This window comes from Chiloscyllium plagiosum, chromosome 5 (assembly GCF_004010195.1).
Source record: "Chiloscyllium plagiosum isolate BGI_BamShark_2017 chromosome 5, ASM401019v2, whole genome shotgun sequence".
In the NCBI taxonomy this organism is placed as follows: Eukaryota; Metazoa; Chordata; class Chondrichthyes; order Orectolobiformes; family Hemiscylliidae; genus Chiloscyllium; species Chiloscyllium plagiosum.
This window is the reverse complement of record NC_057714.1, coordinates 111,693,711-111,710,027: the sequence shown is the minus strand read 5'-3', so window position 1 is coordinate 111,710,027 and position 16,317 is coordinate 111,693,711. Positions and strand designations below refer to the sequence as shown.

The 16,317-nt window shown below is 42.6% G+C and overlaps 1 protein-coding gene across 3 annotated transcripts in view; it reads left to right on the top strand.

Annotated features, from left to right (window-relative positions):
* Window positions 1-16,317, top strand: part of xylb (xylulokinase homolog (H. influenzae)) — a 288,286-nt gene that overhangs the window by 210,460 nt on the left and 61,509 nt on the right. For all 3 annotated transcript variants that reach the window (XM_043690787.1, XM_043690788.1, XM_043690789.1), the window contains exon 16: window positions 7,903-7,961. In XM_043690787.1, coding sequence (XP_043546722.1) covers window positions 7,903-7,961 — 59 coding nt within the window. The remainder of the gene's footprint in view (window positions 1-7,902; window positions 7,962-16,317) is intronic.

Below are 16,317 nucleotides of genomic sequence, written 5' to 3'. Positions count from 1 at the left end.
AGTAAGACTATCATGGGATCTGGAACTAAGATGGCTAAATGGAGTTTAGGTATGGGTCAAGCATGATCTAATTGAGTGGAGGAGCAGGCTCAAGGGGCTGCACACTTTGGTTCCTTTGAAAACACTTACATTGACTTTTAACTGAGACCATGACATCATATACTTTAACTTGCAGTAAGTCAGGCACAATGTTCGCATGCTAAATTGCCTTTCCTTTACTCCTTTTTTAGAAAGTGTTGATTCATGTTGAGGTGATAAGCATCCGCCGTGTTACCCAAAGGGCAATTCTTAATGTGTGAGCTTTTGGTCTATTTTACAAAGGTAGCACCACAACCAATTCCAGCCTTACCTTATTCCATCATCCACACAAACATTCAGCTTGCTAAAAAGCAATCAGAGATGGATTCCTTTGTTAGAATTTTTTTAAGGCATTACCTCAGGCACCAAAGCCTTTTCCTGCCCTGAACTTGGCCACAGTTGATTGATGAACAAAGATTTTGATTAAGCTCAGTATCTTGCTTTTCTGAATGCATTAATTTCACACTATCTAATATATTCATCTACGTATTAATTACAGAAGTTGAAAGTTGCATTAAACAAATGAACTCCAGTAATCCAGTCAAAATGCATGATGTGTCCTAATCTTTGTTACATGCCGGAGTAGACAAAAGAAAACAAGAAAAGCCTGCATTGATATAGATGGTTTTAATACTTTGGGATGTCCCAAAAGTGCCTCACAGTAAATGAGACTTAGTCACTGTTGTAATACAAGTAGCTGGAAGCATTTAAACCTACAACATATGCTAGGAATCTCATAAGAGGAAAGCCTTAAGGGTTTTATCAACTTCCTATGGACCTAAAAAATAGCCCTAGTGCCTTGAGACATAACAATCTGCTTTATATATTAAAGTATGAACAGACACAAATCTGTTTCCACTGCTCCAGCTTGCATTTGACTGTGGTTTGCTTGGTCAGTGCTTGCAAAAGTGGAAGATTGAATTGAATTTAATGTCCACTGGTATTCATGGCTTTTCACTTTTGCAAGGGAATAACACTTCAAGTTTAACCATCTTGAGAGGTTAGTTGTTTTGAGATGTAAGATAATGGGCTGAGTCATACCATATTTTGGCAAAGTGACATTGTCAAGTTTCATGGAAGGTCTGCGAGGCCTAATGGGTTTTCTTACGCTATCGTCTCAAACTTACCTCATTGATGACATGTCATGTCTATGGTGCCTCTCTTGTCTGGAGATAGCTGATTCTCCCACTCACCATGCCCAGGAGTACTCATAGGTAAAAACAAGGACTGCAGATGCTGGAAACCAGAGTCTAGATTAGAGTGGTGCTGGAAAAGCATAGCAGGTCAGGCAGCATCCGAGGACCAGGAAAATCGACGTTTCGGGCAAAAGCCCTTCATCAGGAATAGAACATCCAGAAGTACTCATCCCTACTGGAATCCCCGGTGCCAGCGCCATATTTAACAGCCCTTTTGCACCTGGTCAAACAAGGTCAATCCACACCTGCCCTTCATGGTTTGTGATATTTGTCCTGGGCATGGCAGATAAAGGGAAATTGACACCTTGATTTACAGACTGGAACTTGGAGGTCCTGGCGGAAGGTGTGGTGCAGAGACTGACATCCACAAGACCAATAGGAAAGTCCCCAATAAGGATATCAGCCATCTGGAGCAGTGCCCAGAATTATAGAAAGAAAATCAGTGACTTTCCCTGCCCTACCAATGTAATTGGCATCATTTTCTTTCTGCTACCTCACACTCACTCTATCTCTGCTACTCCACACACCTCCCAAAGGTCACACTCTTCCACTTTCACTATTGCATACAACATTCCCTTGCTCTCCTTACCCCTGCCAACTCCCCCACATCACTAACCTTGCATGGCTGCTGTGCTGCCTACACACTCAGTGTGGGCACCTCACCAACTACACTAAAGCTAACTGCTGCACCACCCACTTTTATCTCACCCACTCTGTCCATTTCTCTCATTTCCGAAGAAGCTACCCCACAATAGGGCAGGAAGAGCCAAGATGAATGGTGGGATACCTGACATTTAGCTCCCCTACCACTATGAGGCCAGGATCCTGACCTTGACCATCCCAAGCAACCAAATGACCGTGCCTGAGCCCCTGAACTGATATTGGAGGCTGCCCTTGACTTACTGTGCTGGTCTCTCGGACTGAAGGTGTCTCCACTGACTTGACTGAAGACTTCTTTCCTTAAACTTTGAGGCACAGTTTTTTGCTTGAAGCACTTGCAATGTGTTTGTCTCACAGGCTGCTGGTACATGGTGCAGGTGTGAGATTGACATCGCAAGAGACCTTACAGCAATATGTCAACCTCCTTGACATATGACTGCTGACAACTGTGTCAAGCTTCCTGGCTTTGTATCTGTGCTATAAAGTGAGTTAAGACAAGTGTATTGTGAGCTCTGACCGAGGGGACCAGGTAGGTGCTAAGTGACTGAGAACTAAGAAGGCAAGAAAGCATTCCTAACCCTCAGATGCAACTTGGCCCGAACCGTGGGCTGGGTACCTTTCCTTGCATGTAACTGCTCTGTACGTGAAGTGCCCTTGCTGGAGCATCCCAATGATAATTGTCAGTGTGCTCCAAAGCACAGCATTTAAGTGCAGAAATGAATTAGAGAGGTACCATGATGGTGCGGAGAAGCTGATGTGTTGGATTATGGTGTCTGCAGACACAGGAGTGCACATGCAGCCGCTGGCTGTGGAATGTGCCCTGAGATGTTAGTGGCAGGTGTCCAATGTGTTGGTCCGGAGGAGCAAATGGTGAGCTTGAGTCACCAGGCATCTACTCTGACTTTCAAGCTGGGAATTCTTGGCACCCAGTTTCAATCCATAGAGTGGTATAATAGGAGAGTGCCTATTAATGAGGTAAGATCAAGTAATAATGAGGGTGATAAGAGTGATAATCCATGTTACTAGCGTGAACCTCATCTTGAACTATAACTTAGTTGGAAAATGCAACTTATTACTCCAAAAGTTTAGGAAGTCCTCACTCCAATTCTCATGCACATTTCTTGCCTGTGTTATTCGGGAGCAGGAGAGATTCCATCCACAGTGTAGGTTTCAGTGAATGCTCAATTGCACTTCTTCAATCCAACACCAGACCTTGTGCTGAAACCAAACTCCAGCAGCATTCAAGGCTATGGACCTGGTGCAGGAAATTGGGACTAGTGTAGGTAGAAATGTTGCTTTCAGTAGTATAGACTCGGTGGGCCAAAGGGCCTCTTCTGTTACCATATGATTCTACCATAACAGAGACAGTATTTTGCCTGACCCATAACATGTGAATATGATGGAAGAAAAATCGTTTTAAAATACCTGCTAGATCCTAGGTTTAAGAGATTGAGACAATAAGTTTAAATTGTTGAAGAAGGCAGTGTAAATTTCAAAGTCCAGCGCAGATGCTGTTATCAAAGCCTGAGCTGTTCTTCAAGGAGTTGATATTGATGAGGACTTTGAGGTATATTTTCCTTGGTATGTAAATGTAAAGAATTTTATAGAGTCATAGAGATGTACAGCATGGAAACAGACCCTTCGGTCCAACCCATCCATGCCGACCAGATATCCCAACCCAATCTAATCCCACCTGCCAGCACCCGGCCCATATCCCTCCAAACCCCTTCTATTCATATACCCATCCAAATGCCTCTTAAATATTACAATTGTACCAGCCTCCACAATTTCCTCTGGCAGCTCAGTAAATCTTTTCTGAAACCTTTCAAGTTTCACAACATATTTCTGATAGGAAGGAGTCCAGAATTGCACGCAATATTCCAACAGTGGCGTAACCAATGTCCTGTACAGCCGCAACATGACCTCCCAACAACTGTACTCAATACTCTGACCAATAAAGGAAAGCATACCAAACACCTTCTTCACTATGCTATCTACCTGTGACTCCATTTTCAAGGAGCTATGATCCTGCACTCCATGGTCTCTTTGTTCAGCAATATTCGCTAGGACCTTACCATTAAGTGTATAAGTCCTGCGAAGATTTGCTTTCCCAAAATGCAGCACCTCACATTTATCTGAATTAAACTCCATCTGCCACTTTTCAGTCCATTGACCCATCTGGTCAAGATCCTGTTGTAATCTGAGGTAACCCTCTTCGCTGTCCACTACACCTCCAATTTTGGTGTCATCTGCAAACTTACTGACTGTACCTCTTATGCTCGCATCCAAATCATTGACGTAAATGACAAAAAGTAGAGGACCCAGCACCGATCCTTGTGGGACTCCACTGATCACAGTTTTCTTGAATAAACTGACATTAATTTATAATTACATTTTTACATCTATTATAAACCAAAGATAGTTTCACAAACACATTTTCCTTTAAATCTGTTACACAGTGCTTGCTTTAGTAAGTCAAAGGATTCTGGATGAGAGCTGCCAGTGATTTGGCAGAATAAAAGATGTGTCACAATAAAGCCTTTTACAATATTTAAGTTATGTCATAGATAATCTCACAAGTATTATCTCCAGAAAAAAGGCTTTTCCAACAACAATGACATCTTACATTTATTAACAAGTTTATGGATCCACTTGGACTATAAATGTGGTGTTTATCATGGCATTAAAACTCACTTCTTTCACCATAGGAGTGGCTCATACTCTGGAAGATGACTTATAGAAAATAGAACGTTATAGCGTAATACAGACCCTTGGCCCTCGATGGTTCCACAATCTGAAGCCTAACCTACACTATTCCGTTCTCGTCCATATGCCTATCCAATGACCACTTAAATGCCCTTAAAGTTGGCGAGTCTACTACTGTTGCAGGCAGTGCATTCCACACCCCTACTACTCTCTGAGTAAAGAAACTACCTCTGACATCTGTCCTATATCTATCACCACTCAATTTAAAGCTATGTCCCCTCATGCTAGCCATCACCATCCGAGGAAAAAGGCTGTCACTGTACAACTTCTCTAACCCTCTGATTATCTTATATATCTCAATTAAGTTACCTCTCAACCTTCTCTCTAACGAAAACAGTCTCAGGACCCTCAGTCGTTCCTTGTAAGACCTTCCCTCCATACCAGGCGAATTCCTAGTAAATCTCCTCCAAACCCTTTCCAAAGCTTCCACATCCTTCCTACAATGCAATGACCAGAACTATATGCAATATTCCCAAGTGCGGCCACACAGGGTTTTGTACAGCTGCAGCTTGACTTCATAGTTCCGAAACTCAATCCCTCTACCAATAAAAACGTAGTGTAATCTTTACCTAGTACTGTTGGGATTGACTAGGAAATGAATGTCTGTGCATGTGGTAAAAGACATCTTTTTAAAGAGACTTGCTGGCCAATTGCAAAATGTGAGAAGCTGCAATCATAAATAAAAAGGACAATAGGTGTAAAGAAGTGATTCATGCATTAGACATTAATGAACCATTCACTTGCCCTGCATTTCTACCTCAGAGTCAAGATTAGAGTGATGCTGGAAAAGCACAGCAGGTCAGGCAGCATCCAAGGAATCCTGATGAAGGGTTTTTGGTCGAAACGTTGATTTTCCTGCTCCTCGGAAGCTGCTTGACCTGCTGTGCTTTTCCAGCACCACTCTAACCTTGACTCTGATCTTCAGTATCTGCAGTTCTCATTTTTTCGCCTGCATTTCTACCTGCCTATATAGGAATGGTGACAATGAAATGTCAGAGTCATTTTGGTACAGTGATGGCATTGTCCTGTCTCAGAAAATCTGGAGACATGGGGTGACACTTTAGTGCAGTATTGAGAGAATACCTCTCTGATAGAGGAGTCAGTTTAGAGACCCAGATATAAAACTGTCTGTCTTCTTAACAAGAGATAAAAGATTCCATAGCAAACTTCAAAGAAAAGCAGTATCCTGGCTAATATATATCCCTCAAATAACCAGAGTATTTAGTCATTTCTGCTTATGGTCTGTAATTGTCTATATTGCTGACTTGAAAATCATAATAATTCAGAAATACTTTATCACAGGGCACAATTGTTTTGATATGGAAATGTGTTGCTGGAGAAGCGCAGCAGGTCAGGCAGCATCTAGGGAACAGGAGAATCGACGTTTCGGGCATTAGCCCTTCTTCAGGAATTGAACAATTCTTCCGCCGCCTTCGCCTCCGCGCCTATTTCTTTAACCAAGACTCCCGCCCACCCTCTGACGACCCCTTCTCCCGCCTCCAACACACCCCACCACACTTGCAACAATTGTTTTGATGCCTCTTATTGAAATTTCTTGAAGGCCGTTTGGTTTTCCATATTCCTTTCTCATGTGCACGTAGCCCTGGATTAAGTGATGTAGTCATCTTGAAGTTGTAACAAACAATACCTTCAGTATTTGTGTGAGTTGCACAGTAGCAGAATTGGAAGAATTCATTAATATCCTTAATTGTAATCAAACCTCCATCAAACTTAATACAACATTACACAGGGAAGGCATAAATTTCCTCAACACCAAAGTATTTAAATTGGCATAGAACAACAGGCGAATATTAGCACAGGTTTTTTAAAAAAACTACAACAAGCTTCTCTACACAAAATATCATCACTACAAGCCTTCCATAGACTGGCAGGTCACTGCTACAGTGTTTCAGTCATCCATACAGAATGCTGGAACATTTTACCTAGGCAGTTACTATCCTTTTTACTGCATCTCATATTGCAATCTCAGACTATATTTAATGGTTGACAGTATTCATTACAATAGTATTCACTACATTTTCCCCATACTGTAGCTCCTGAAATTATGTAATATTAAACAAGTGATTCTACAATTATTTGCAATGAATTAATTACCTCAGTGATTTCAATTGTTCCTGGCCTCTAGTTAGTTGGATATTCCTTTATTGACAGTTTGAATCTGTTCCCTCACCTTTGCTGTCTCAATCTTCCGCCTTTGCAGATTTTTCACGTGCAGCCTCCCTTTTGCCTTAACACACAGTTCCCTCTCCTCCCCACCACCTTCCTTCTCCAATATCCCTTTGTATCCTGCTTTCCCACACCCCTCTTGTAGATTCCTTCTCCTCCTCACCTCTCCTGTATCCTCTTTCTAACCAACCTTTTGTAGCATTCTTCTTCCCATCCTTCATGCTAAAAACATAGCCCAAGTGTTCAGCAAAAACTAAAGCTCTGTAAAAGCTCAGTCAAAAGGCATTGCCCCTAGTAAAATCCCTGGCAAAAGGCATGCCCCAGACCCCACTTGGGGTCTGTCTTCCTTAGCAATTTCCTCATCACCATCACTTGCTTATTAATTGCTCACTGCTCCTCCAGTCAGTTTTTTTTTCCCCACATGTGCTGTTGTGAGGCTTACTGGAGAACATATCAGCAGCAAACATGAAAGAGAACCAACCTGTGACTGGAGGGACAGCCCCTCACTGATTCACTCCATTCCACTAACTTGTCTCCCATGGTCACCCACGCGATTGACTTTTCCAGGCCTTTTGGGGGTCAAACTTGGTCAGTGTCCCCTCATAATTTGAGTCCTACTACATTGGCTGTTAAGTACTATACATATTGTGAGGTTCTTTCTCCATCACGGCCACCCACTTACCAAGCTGTCGTGAGATCATCTCAGGAATTCCGTTCTAATACTTTGACACTTTACAAGTGTCAAAAGGTAATAAATTTCACAATAGTAAATGGGAAAAGTGAAGCTTTTAAAACCAAGCTTTCTACACTTGAAATCTAGAGCTGTTGTAGTCAAAAGATATGACGAGGTCAAAAATGGATGGGTTTCTATGAAACTACAAATGCTCACAGACATTTGAGCTTACCCTTAAGTATTGTAATGTAGCATTTAGATTGTAACATCAGTAAACGTTGATGTAAAGTTATCAGCTTTGATTCCTTTTCAGCCTCTCTAATTCTTCATTATTCATTTCAGTGAAGGGAACCAGAGTACTGGCAACTGGAGGGGCTTCTTCAAACCCAGATATACTAAAGGTAGGGGGAGATCTACCATTATCACATATCTCTCTGCTTTGAGATAATCTCAGTACAATAATCAGTTGATGGCAGAGGAGGATAAATGAGTCGCTATTTCCACCTCCTGAGTTAATCTGCTCCCTGCTTAATATCTAATAATTATCCTTCATTGCAACTAGATCAAACCCAATTAAGGCTGTCAATTCTGGTGCACAATGTAATTAACATATGAAGACGTAATATCATCTGTGGCTGTGTGTATATAGCTGGCCAGATAGAAAAGTGAAATTTAAAAGCAATCCATTGTGATTATTTTACTAACTTCTAATTTCCTCATGAACTTCAAAAGTATAAACAACTTTAATCCTTTGCAGGTAAATCTAAGATTCAACGTCTGGGCCCCTATACCTCCTCCTCCCTGCTGCTAGCTGGTCTCTGTTCCAGTGTTAGTAAGCCTTCAGATTTAGGTCTTGTAGGCAGCAAGGACCTGAGCTCTCATTTCAGGTCCCTAAGAAGTGAACCTCATTGGAAAGTGTAACAATTTAAAAGCAAAAAGTTGCAAGTACTGGGAATTTAAGACAAATGCTATAAAGGCACAGGACAGTCGGAAACCGTGTAGAGGAGTATGGTCGTGTGATGGTTATGTTAGCTGAACCAGAAACTTGGAGGATGTGCTATGGCAGACAGTGTATTATGTGGGAAAATGTGAACTTGTTCCCTTTGGCAAGATGAATAAAAAAGTAGTGTTTTATTTGAATGGAAGGAGACTGGGTCTCGTAGTACATGAATCACAGAATGTTAGTATGCAAGTACAGCAAGTGATTAGGAAAGCAATTGTGATATTGGTGTTGATTGTCACGAGAGTTATGTTTATAAGGAAGTTGCTACAGCTGTACATTGCCTTAGGTAGATCACATCTGTGTATATGTTTGCTCTCCTTACTGAAGAAAGGATATCATTTCATTAGAACATAGAACATAGAAGAATACAGCGCAGTACAGGCCCTTCGGCCCTCGATGTTGCACCGATCCAAGCCCACCTAACCTACACTAGCCCACTATCCTCCATATGCCTATCCAATGCCCGCTTAAATGCCCATAATGAGGGAGAGTCCACCACTGCTACTGGCAGGGCATTCCATGAACTCACGACTCGCTGAGTAAAGAACCTACCCCTAACATCTGTCCTAAACCTACCACCCCTTAATTTAAAGCTATACCCCCTCGTAATAGCTGACTCCATACGTGGAAAAAGATTCACACTGTCGATACAACTGCAATATTACCTCAGTACTCCGGAACTCAATTCCTCTACCAATAAAAGCCAGTACGCCATATGCCTTCTTCACCGCACTATTTACCTGGGTGGCAACTTTCAAAGCAGTTCAGAGAAGATTTATCCAACTGAGACTTGGAAAAGAAGTTATAGAAAGAGAGTCATACTATGTAGAAACAGGCCCTTAGGTCCATGATCTCTATGCTGATCAACAAATATCAAATTACACTAATCCCATTTACCTATACTTGGTCCATTGCCTATGATGGCCCTATTTTTTGAAGAAAGATGGATCAAGTTGGGGTCTTTACCCATTGGAGGTCAGAAGCATGACAAGTGATCTGAATTTTATCAAAAATCATTTTAAGTATAAGTTTTGGCTAGTTTCATGAAGGTTTTTTCTTCGTGAGTTTGCATGAGTTTTCTCATACTATTCTCTGCAGCTTGCCTCATTAGCTATTCACCATACCACTACAGTGTCCTGTTTCTGCTATCTTCCCTCTTGCCAATGGCAGAAGTATGTGACTCTGTCAGGACTTCCCAGGATTCCCAGCACTGGAGCTATTCTAAAGCTCAGCCATGCATCAGGTCATGACTTGAGAGACAGGGTTGCTCTTCACAGTGCTTGTAGTAGGACTGGCACCAAAGAAAAAGCTTCTGAGGTCACATGGGTGGCACAGTTGACATTTCATTGTTTTTGTAATGCACATTCATCTCTGCAATGCTCGTTAAGAACAAAGCTGCAGTTACTCATTGTTAGTGTCACCCATTCTTAGAACCCTATGTCAGGGAGTACTACTCTTTCCTCACTACCCCAATGTGTTCTTTCTTCATTGTTCAATATGAGACCATCGCATACTGGAGTGTCTTCAAACAGTTGAAAACATTCACTTTTGTTCAGCAAGAGCAAAAGCAAAAAAGAAAACAAAAGCTACTTGTGCTTCTGGGGAACAGACAGGAGCTGCATGCCCCTTGGCCATAAAACCATAAAATATAGGAACAGCTCTGTCATTTGATCATGGCTGATATGTTTCTCAACCCCATTCTCCTGCCTTCTCCCTGTAACTCTTGATCCCCCCCCTAATCAAGAACCTATCTATCTCTGTCTTAAATGCACTCAATGACTTGGCCTCCACAGCCCTCTGCAGCAATGAGTTCCACAGATTAACCACCCTCTCGCTGAAGAAGTTCCTCCTCATCACAGTTCTAAAGGGTTGTTCCTGCACTCTGAGGGTGTGCCCTCGAGTTCTAGTCTCTCCTGCGAGCAGAAACATTATCTCCACATCCACTCTCTCCTGGCCTCTCAGTATTCTGTACATTTCAGTCAGGTTCCCCCTCATCCTTCTAAACTCCATTGAATACAAACTCAGAGTCCTCAAGTGCTCCTCATATGACAAGCCCTTCATCCCTGGGATCATTCTTGTAAACATTGTCTGAAATCCCCTCCAAGGCCAGGATAGAGTGGAGCCCAACACTGCTCACAATATTCCAAATACAGTCTGACCAGAGCCTTTTACAGCCTTAGCAGTACATCTCTGTTCTTGTATTCTAGCCATCTTGAAATGAATGCTAACATTGCATTTGCTTTTCTAACTGCCAACTGAACCTGCATGTTAATCTTAAGAGAATCCTGAACTAGGACTCCCAAGTCCTTTTCTGCTTCAGATTTTCGAAGCCTTTCCTCATTTAGAAAATAGTCTACTCCTCTATTTTACCTACCAAAGTACATAACTTTACACTTTCCCAAATTGTATTCCATCTATCACTTCTGTGCTTACTCTCCTAGCCTGTCCAAGCCCTTCTGCAGCCTCACCACTTCCTTCACACTAGCTGTCCTTTCACCTAACTTTGTGTCGTTCGCAGACTGAGCAACAATGCCTTCAGTTCCTTTATCTAGGTCATTAATGTATAACATGAATAGTTGTGGTTCCAACACTGACCCCTGCAGAACTCCACTATTCACCGGCTGCCATCCTGAAAAAGACCCCTTTATCCCTATTATCTGCCTTCTGCCAATCCTCTATCCTCTATCCTTGCCCCTAACACCATGGGCTCGTACCGTGTTTATCAGCCTACTATGCAACGCTTTGTCAAATGCCTTCTGGAACTCCAAATCGATCATGCTCACTAGCTCTCCTTTATCTAACTTGCTTGCTAGCTCCTCAAAGAACTCTAACAGATTTGTCAGGCATGGCCTCCCCTTGACGAAGCTGGACTGGCTAAACCCTATTTAACCATGCACTCCTTCCAAGTACTCTGCAATGTCATCTTTAATAATGGACTCTAAAATCTTACCAACAACTGAGGTCCATTAACCGGCCAATGGCTTCCTGTCTCCTGCTTCCCTTCCTTCTTAAGCAGGGGCGTTACATTAGCCAATGTCCATTGTTCCTAAGAGATCACCACCAATGTCTCCACAATCTCCTCAGCTATCTCCTTCAGAACTCTGGGCTGTAGTCCATCTGGTCTGAGTGATTTAGCCACCTTCAGACCTTTCAGCTTCCCCAGCTTCTTCTCCTTAGTGATGCCACTACACTCACCTTTGCTCCTGATTCTCTTGAAGTTCTGATGTGCTGCTGGTGTCTTCCACTGTGAAAACTGATGAAAAGCACCTATTCGGTTCCTCCGCCATTTTGTTGTTCACCATTATTACTTCTCCAGCCTCATTTCCTAGTGGTTCAATGTCAATTCACACCTCTGTCTTATCGTTTAGATATCTAAAAATAATTGCAACTTTCCTTAATATAATAGCTAGATTATTCTTATACTTCATCTCCCCTCTTCTTGCTTTTTTATTTATCCTCTGCTGGTTTTTTAAAGGCTTCCCAATCTTCTGGCTTCCCATGTATCTTCATCATATTGTATGCTTTTTCTTTGCCTCTATGCTGTCCTGAATTCCCTTGTCAGCCATGGTTGCCTTGACCTCCCCTCAGAATGTTTCTTCTTTCTTGGTATGAATTTTTGCTGTGCCTCCTGAATTACCCCAGAAACTCCTGCCAATAATGCTCCACTATCTTCCCTGCTAGGTTCCCCTTCCAATCAACTCTGACTTTTCCTCATGTTTTTGGAGTTACCTTTACTTGATTATAATATCGCTGGGACTTTTTCCACTGGAGCATAGGAGGTTGGGAAGCAACCTGATAGAAGTTTATAAAATAATGAGGCACATAGATGGTAGTTGTCTTTTCTCTAGATTAGGGGATTTCAAGATTGGGGCACATTTTCAAGGTGAGAGGAGGGAGATTTAAAAAAAGAAATGAGGGGCAAATATTTTACACAGAGGGTGGTTCACATGTGGAATGAACTCCCTAAGGAAGTGGTGAATGTGAGTACAATTGCAATGTTGAAAAGACACTTGGATTAGTACATGAATTGGACGGGTTTGGATAGATTTGAGCCAGGGACAGGCGTGGAACTAGTTTAGTTTGGGATTGTTTTCAGTATGGACTAGTTGGACTGAAGGGTCTGTTGCCATGCTGTATGACTCTATGTTTCCGCACACCTCTTTGAATTAGGACTTAATCAATATAATCTCCGAGTCCTGGCCCTCCAGTTTCATCCTGCCAACCACATGTTCACTGACCCCTCAAAACCCCAACTCCCACCATCAGGCAATTGTCACTGTCAATAACAACCTCACCCTCAGTTATCCAAGTCCTCCAATGCACTATCACCTCACCCCTTACAGGCAGAGTTTTCTCCTTTATAATTATTGTCCCCTCTGCATCCCAGCATGCTGTCTCCATTCCCCAGAACTGACTTCCCCAATTTCCCTACCACAGCAGCACTGGCCCCATAATACTGCTTAACTTTCATGGAGCTGACCACCAGGATTGACCATGATCCATCTCCTGACTAACTTGGGCTAACTGCTTGCTTGATGGAAGACCAGAGTCCTCACTGATCTTCATGCAACTTCCTGATTGACATCCTGTGGCTCTCCAGATGATTCCACTGGACCTTCTGGACTGACCTTGGTCCAGTCCCAAATGTAGTAACATGGACCTTCTGTTCCCTAAACACACCAAGTGGTCAACAGACTATGGTCAAGCCCCTGGATTTATTTTGGAGACTACCCTTGACTTACTGTGCCAAGATCCCCTGATTGAAGGCTGTCTCCTTTAGCTGGACTACTGTCCCAAGATTTTAAGGCATGGCCAGTTTGCTGAAGCAAATACAGTGTGTTTGTTGCTTCACATTGGCACGTGGTGCAGATGTGAGATTAACATAGCACCGTGAAGTACAACAACATGTCCACCCGTTGACTGATCTCCACTGACAACCATGACAAGCTGCCTGCTTTATGTTTGTTTTAAACAATAAGGCAGAAGGACTCAGCCTTTAAGCTCTGGCTGAGAAGACAAAACACAAAAAGGTAAGGCAAGGCAGAGATGCTGTGCGCATTTAAGAAGGCAGAATTCTGTATTCACTAAGAGAGCAAGTGAGGAGCTCTAAGATGCATTCTGAGTGAATCCATGAAATGGGTGCCTGTCCCAGTGCACAAATGTTCTGACAACAGAATTACAATGCAAGGGGCCATTGCTCTCCAAAGTGCAGCATTAAAGTGGAGAACTGTATTGTACGTGGATTGGAAATAATGACAAAGTGAGGCTGTTACCTGTCCAAAGCTAACCTCATTGGACAGGCTTTGCAGGTGGTTGATGTTTATGAAGCTGACCTGAGATGTTGTGGACTGCTGTCCCGAGACATAAGTGGAAAGCCAGAGTTGCCAGGTTACCCCATCTGACTTTCGTGCCAGAAATTGTTGCTGTCTAGTTTCTGTGTGGCACGTAAGAGACTAGGAAACTGCATATCAATGAGGGGAGATTGGGTAATAATAACATACTAGTTCATGCAAATGGATATTTATGGGCCTTTCGCCATTCACTAGAGAGGTTCCCATCTTGTCATTCAAAACCTAGTTGCTGAATCAGACTTTTGTTTTGCTAACATCACAAATCTTATTTTACCGATCTTACGCAACTAACGCATTGTTATTCGGGGCTGGGATGATTGTGCCCATAAAACCCTGAAGAGATTTGATAGCTTAGAGACTGAGAAGCTGTAAAGCTGATGGCACGAAGTATTGAAGTGATAATTGAAGTTAGAAGCAGGAGAACAGAAGATGAGTACCAGCTAAACTCAGAATGCAAAACAGTGTCATAATGACAAAGTTAAGGTCACTCTGCCTGAATATCTGAACTGCAGATTGGCTGAGGTGGATTAGACAGTGTTTTTAAATGCATGATTGGACATGGATTGTCTTCAAATAATTGCTGTATAGTTTATAGCAACTCTCCATTTCTTCAAGACTCAGAAGCCTTCCTAATGGAATCATATTAAACCATAAGACTGTAAGATGAAAGAGCAGAAGAAGGTCCTTTAGCCAATCAAATTGGCTCAAAGAGATCATGGAGGGCTTATCCTCAACTCAACTTTTCTGACTTTTCCTCGTACCCCTTCATTACCTTACATTCTAGCTATCTCAGCCTTGAATAAGCATCGACAACTGTCTGGCAGAATTCCACAGAATCACTATCCTCTGAAAGAAGAAATCCCTTCTCATCTCTAACTCTGATATTGTGACCTCTGATCCTGGAATTTCCCACAAAGGGAAACAACCTTTCCATATCTACGCTGTCAAGCAATCTAAGAATCTTACAGAATTCCATAAGGTCTCCTTTCACTTTTCTAAATTCCAGTAGATACTACTGCAACCTAATCAACCTTTTCTCATGAGACAATCCCACCATACACAGAATCAGGAACGGTGGGGCGGCACGGTGGCACAGCAGTTAGCACTGCTGCCTCACAGTGCCAGAGAACTGGGTTCGATTCCTGCCTCGGGCAACTGTCCTCTGTGGAATTTGCACATTCTCCCCTTGTCTGTGTGGGTTTCCTCCGAGTGCTCCGGTTTCCTCCCACAGTCACAAAGATGTGCAGGTTAGGTGAATTGGCCATGCTAAATTGCTCATAGTGTTAGGTGAAGGGGTAAATATAGAGGAATTGGTCTGGGTGGATTGCTCTTCGGAGGGTCGGTGTGGACTTGTTGGGCTGAAGGGCCTATTTCCACACTGTAAGTAATCTCACCTGAACCTTCTCTGGACTGCTCCAATGCCATTACAACTTTCCTTAGATAAGGAGACCTAAACTGTTCACAGTATTTCAGATGTGGGCTGAATGAACTGTTCCTGTTCCACAGGAAATGGGGGTAAGGGTTTTTTTTTCAGGTTGGTGACCTGTGAGCAGTGGGGATCAGTGCTGGGACCACAACTGTTTACTACATATATTAATGACTTGGAGGAAGGAAGTGAATGTATTGTGGCCAAATTTTCATCTGACACAAAAATAGGTGGAAAGACAGGTTGGGGGTGGGATACAAGCAGTTTACAGATTAATATTGAGAGGTTAAGTAAGTGGACAATAAGTTGGCAAATGAAATATAATGTGGGAAAATGGGATATTGTTCATTTTGGAAGGGAAAACAAAAGAACAGAATATTATTTAAATGAAGAAAAACTGCAGAAATCTGCAAGACAAAGGAATTTGGAATATTTGTACATGAAAGACAGAAAGCGAGCACCCAGGTGTAGCTGGTAATCAGGAAGGCTAATGGAATGTTGGCCCTTATTTCAAGAGGGTTGGACTATAAGACTAGGGATGTCTTACTGCAACTGTACAAGGTGCTGGTGAGAACACATCTGGAGCATTGCGAGCAGTTTTGGATCCCTTATTTAAGGAAAAATATCATTTCATTGCAGGCAGTTCAGATAAGGTTAATTAAGATTATCACAGAGAGACTCATAGAGTCATAGAGATGCACAGCATGGAAACAGAACCTTCGGTTCAACCCGTCCATGCTGACCAGTTATCCCAACCCAATTTAGTCCCATCTGCAAGCACCCGGCCCATATCCCTCCAAACCCTTCCTATTCATATACCCATCCAAATGATTCTTAAATGTTGCAATTGTACCAGCCTCCACCACATCCTCTGGCACCTCATTCCATACACGTACCACCCTCTGCGTGAAAATGTTGCCCCTTTTATATCTTACCCCTCTCACCCTAAACCTATGCCCTCTAGTTCTGGATTCCCC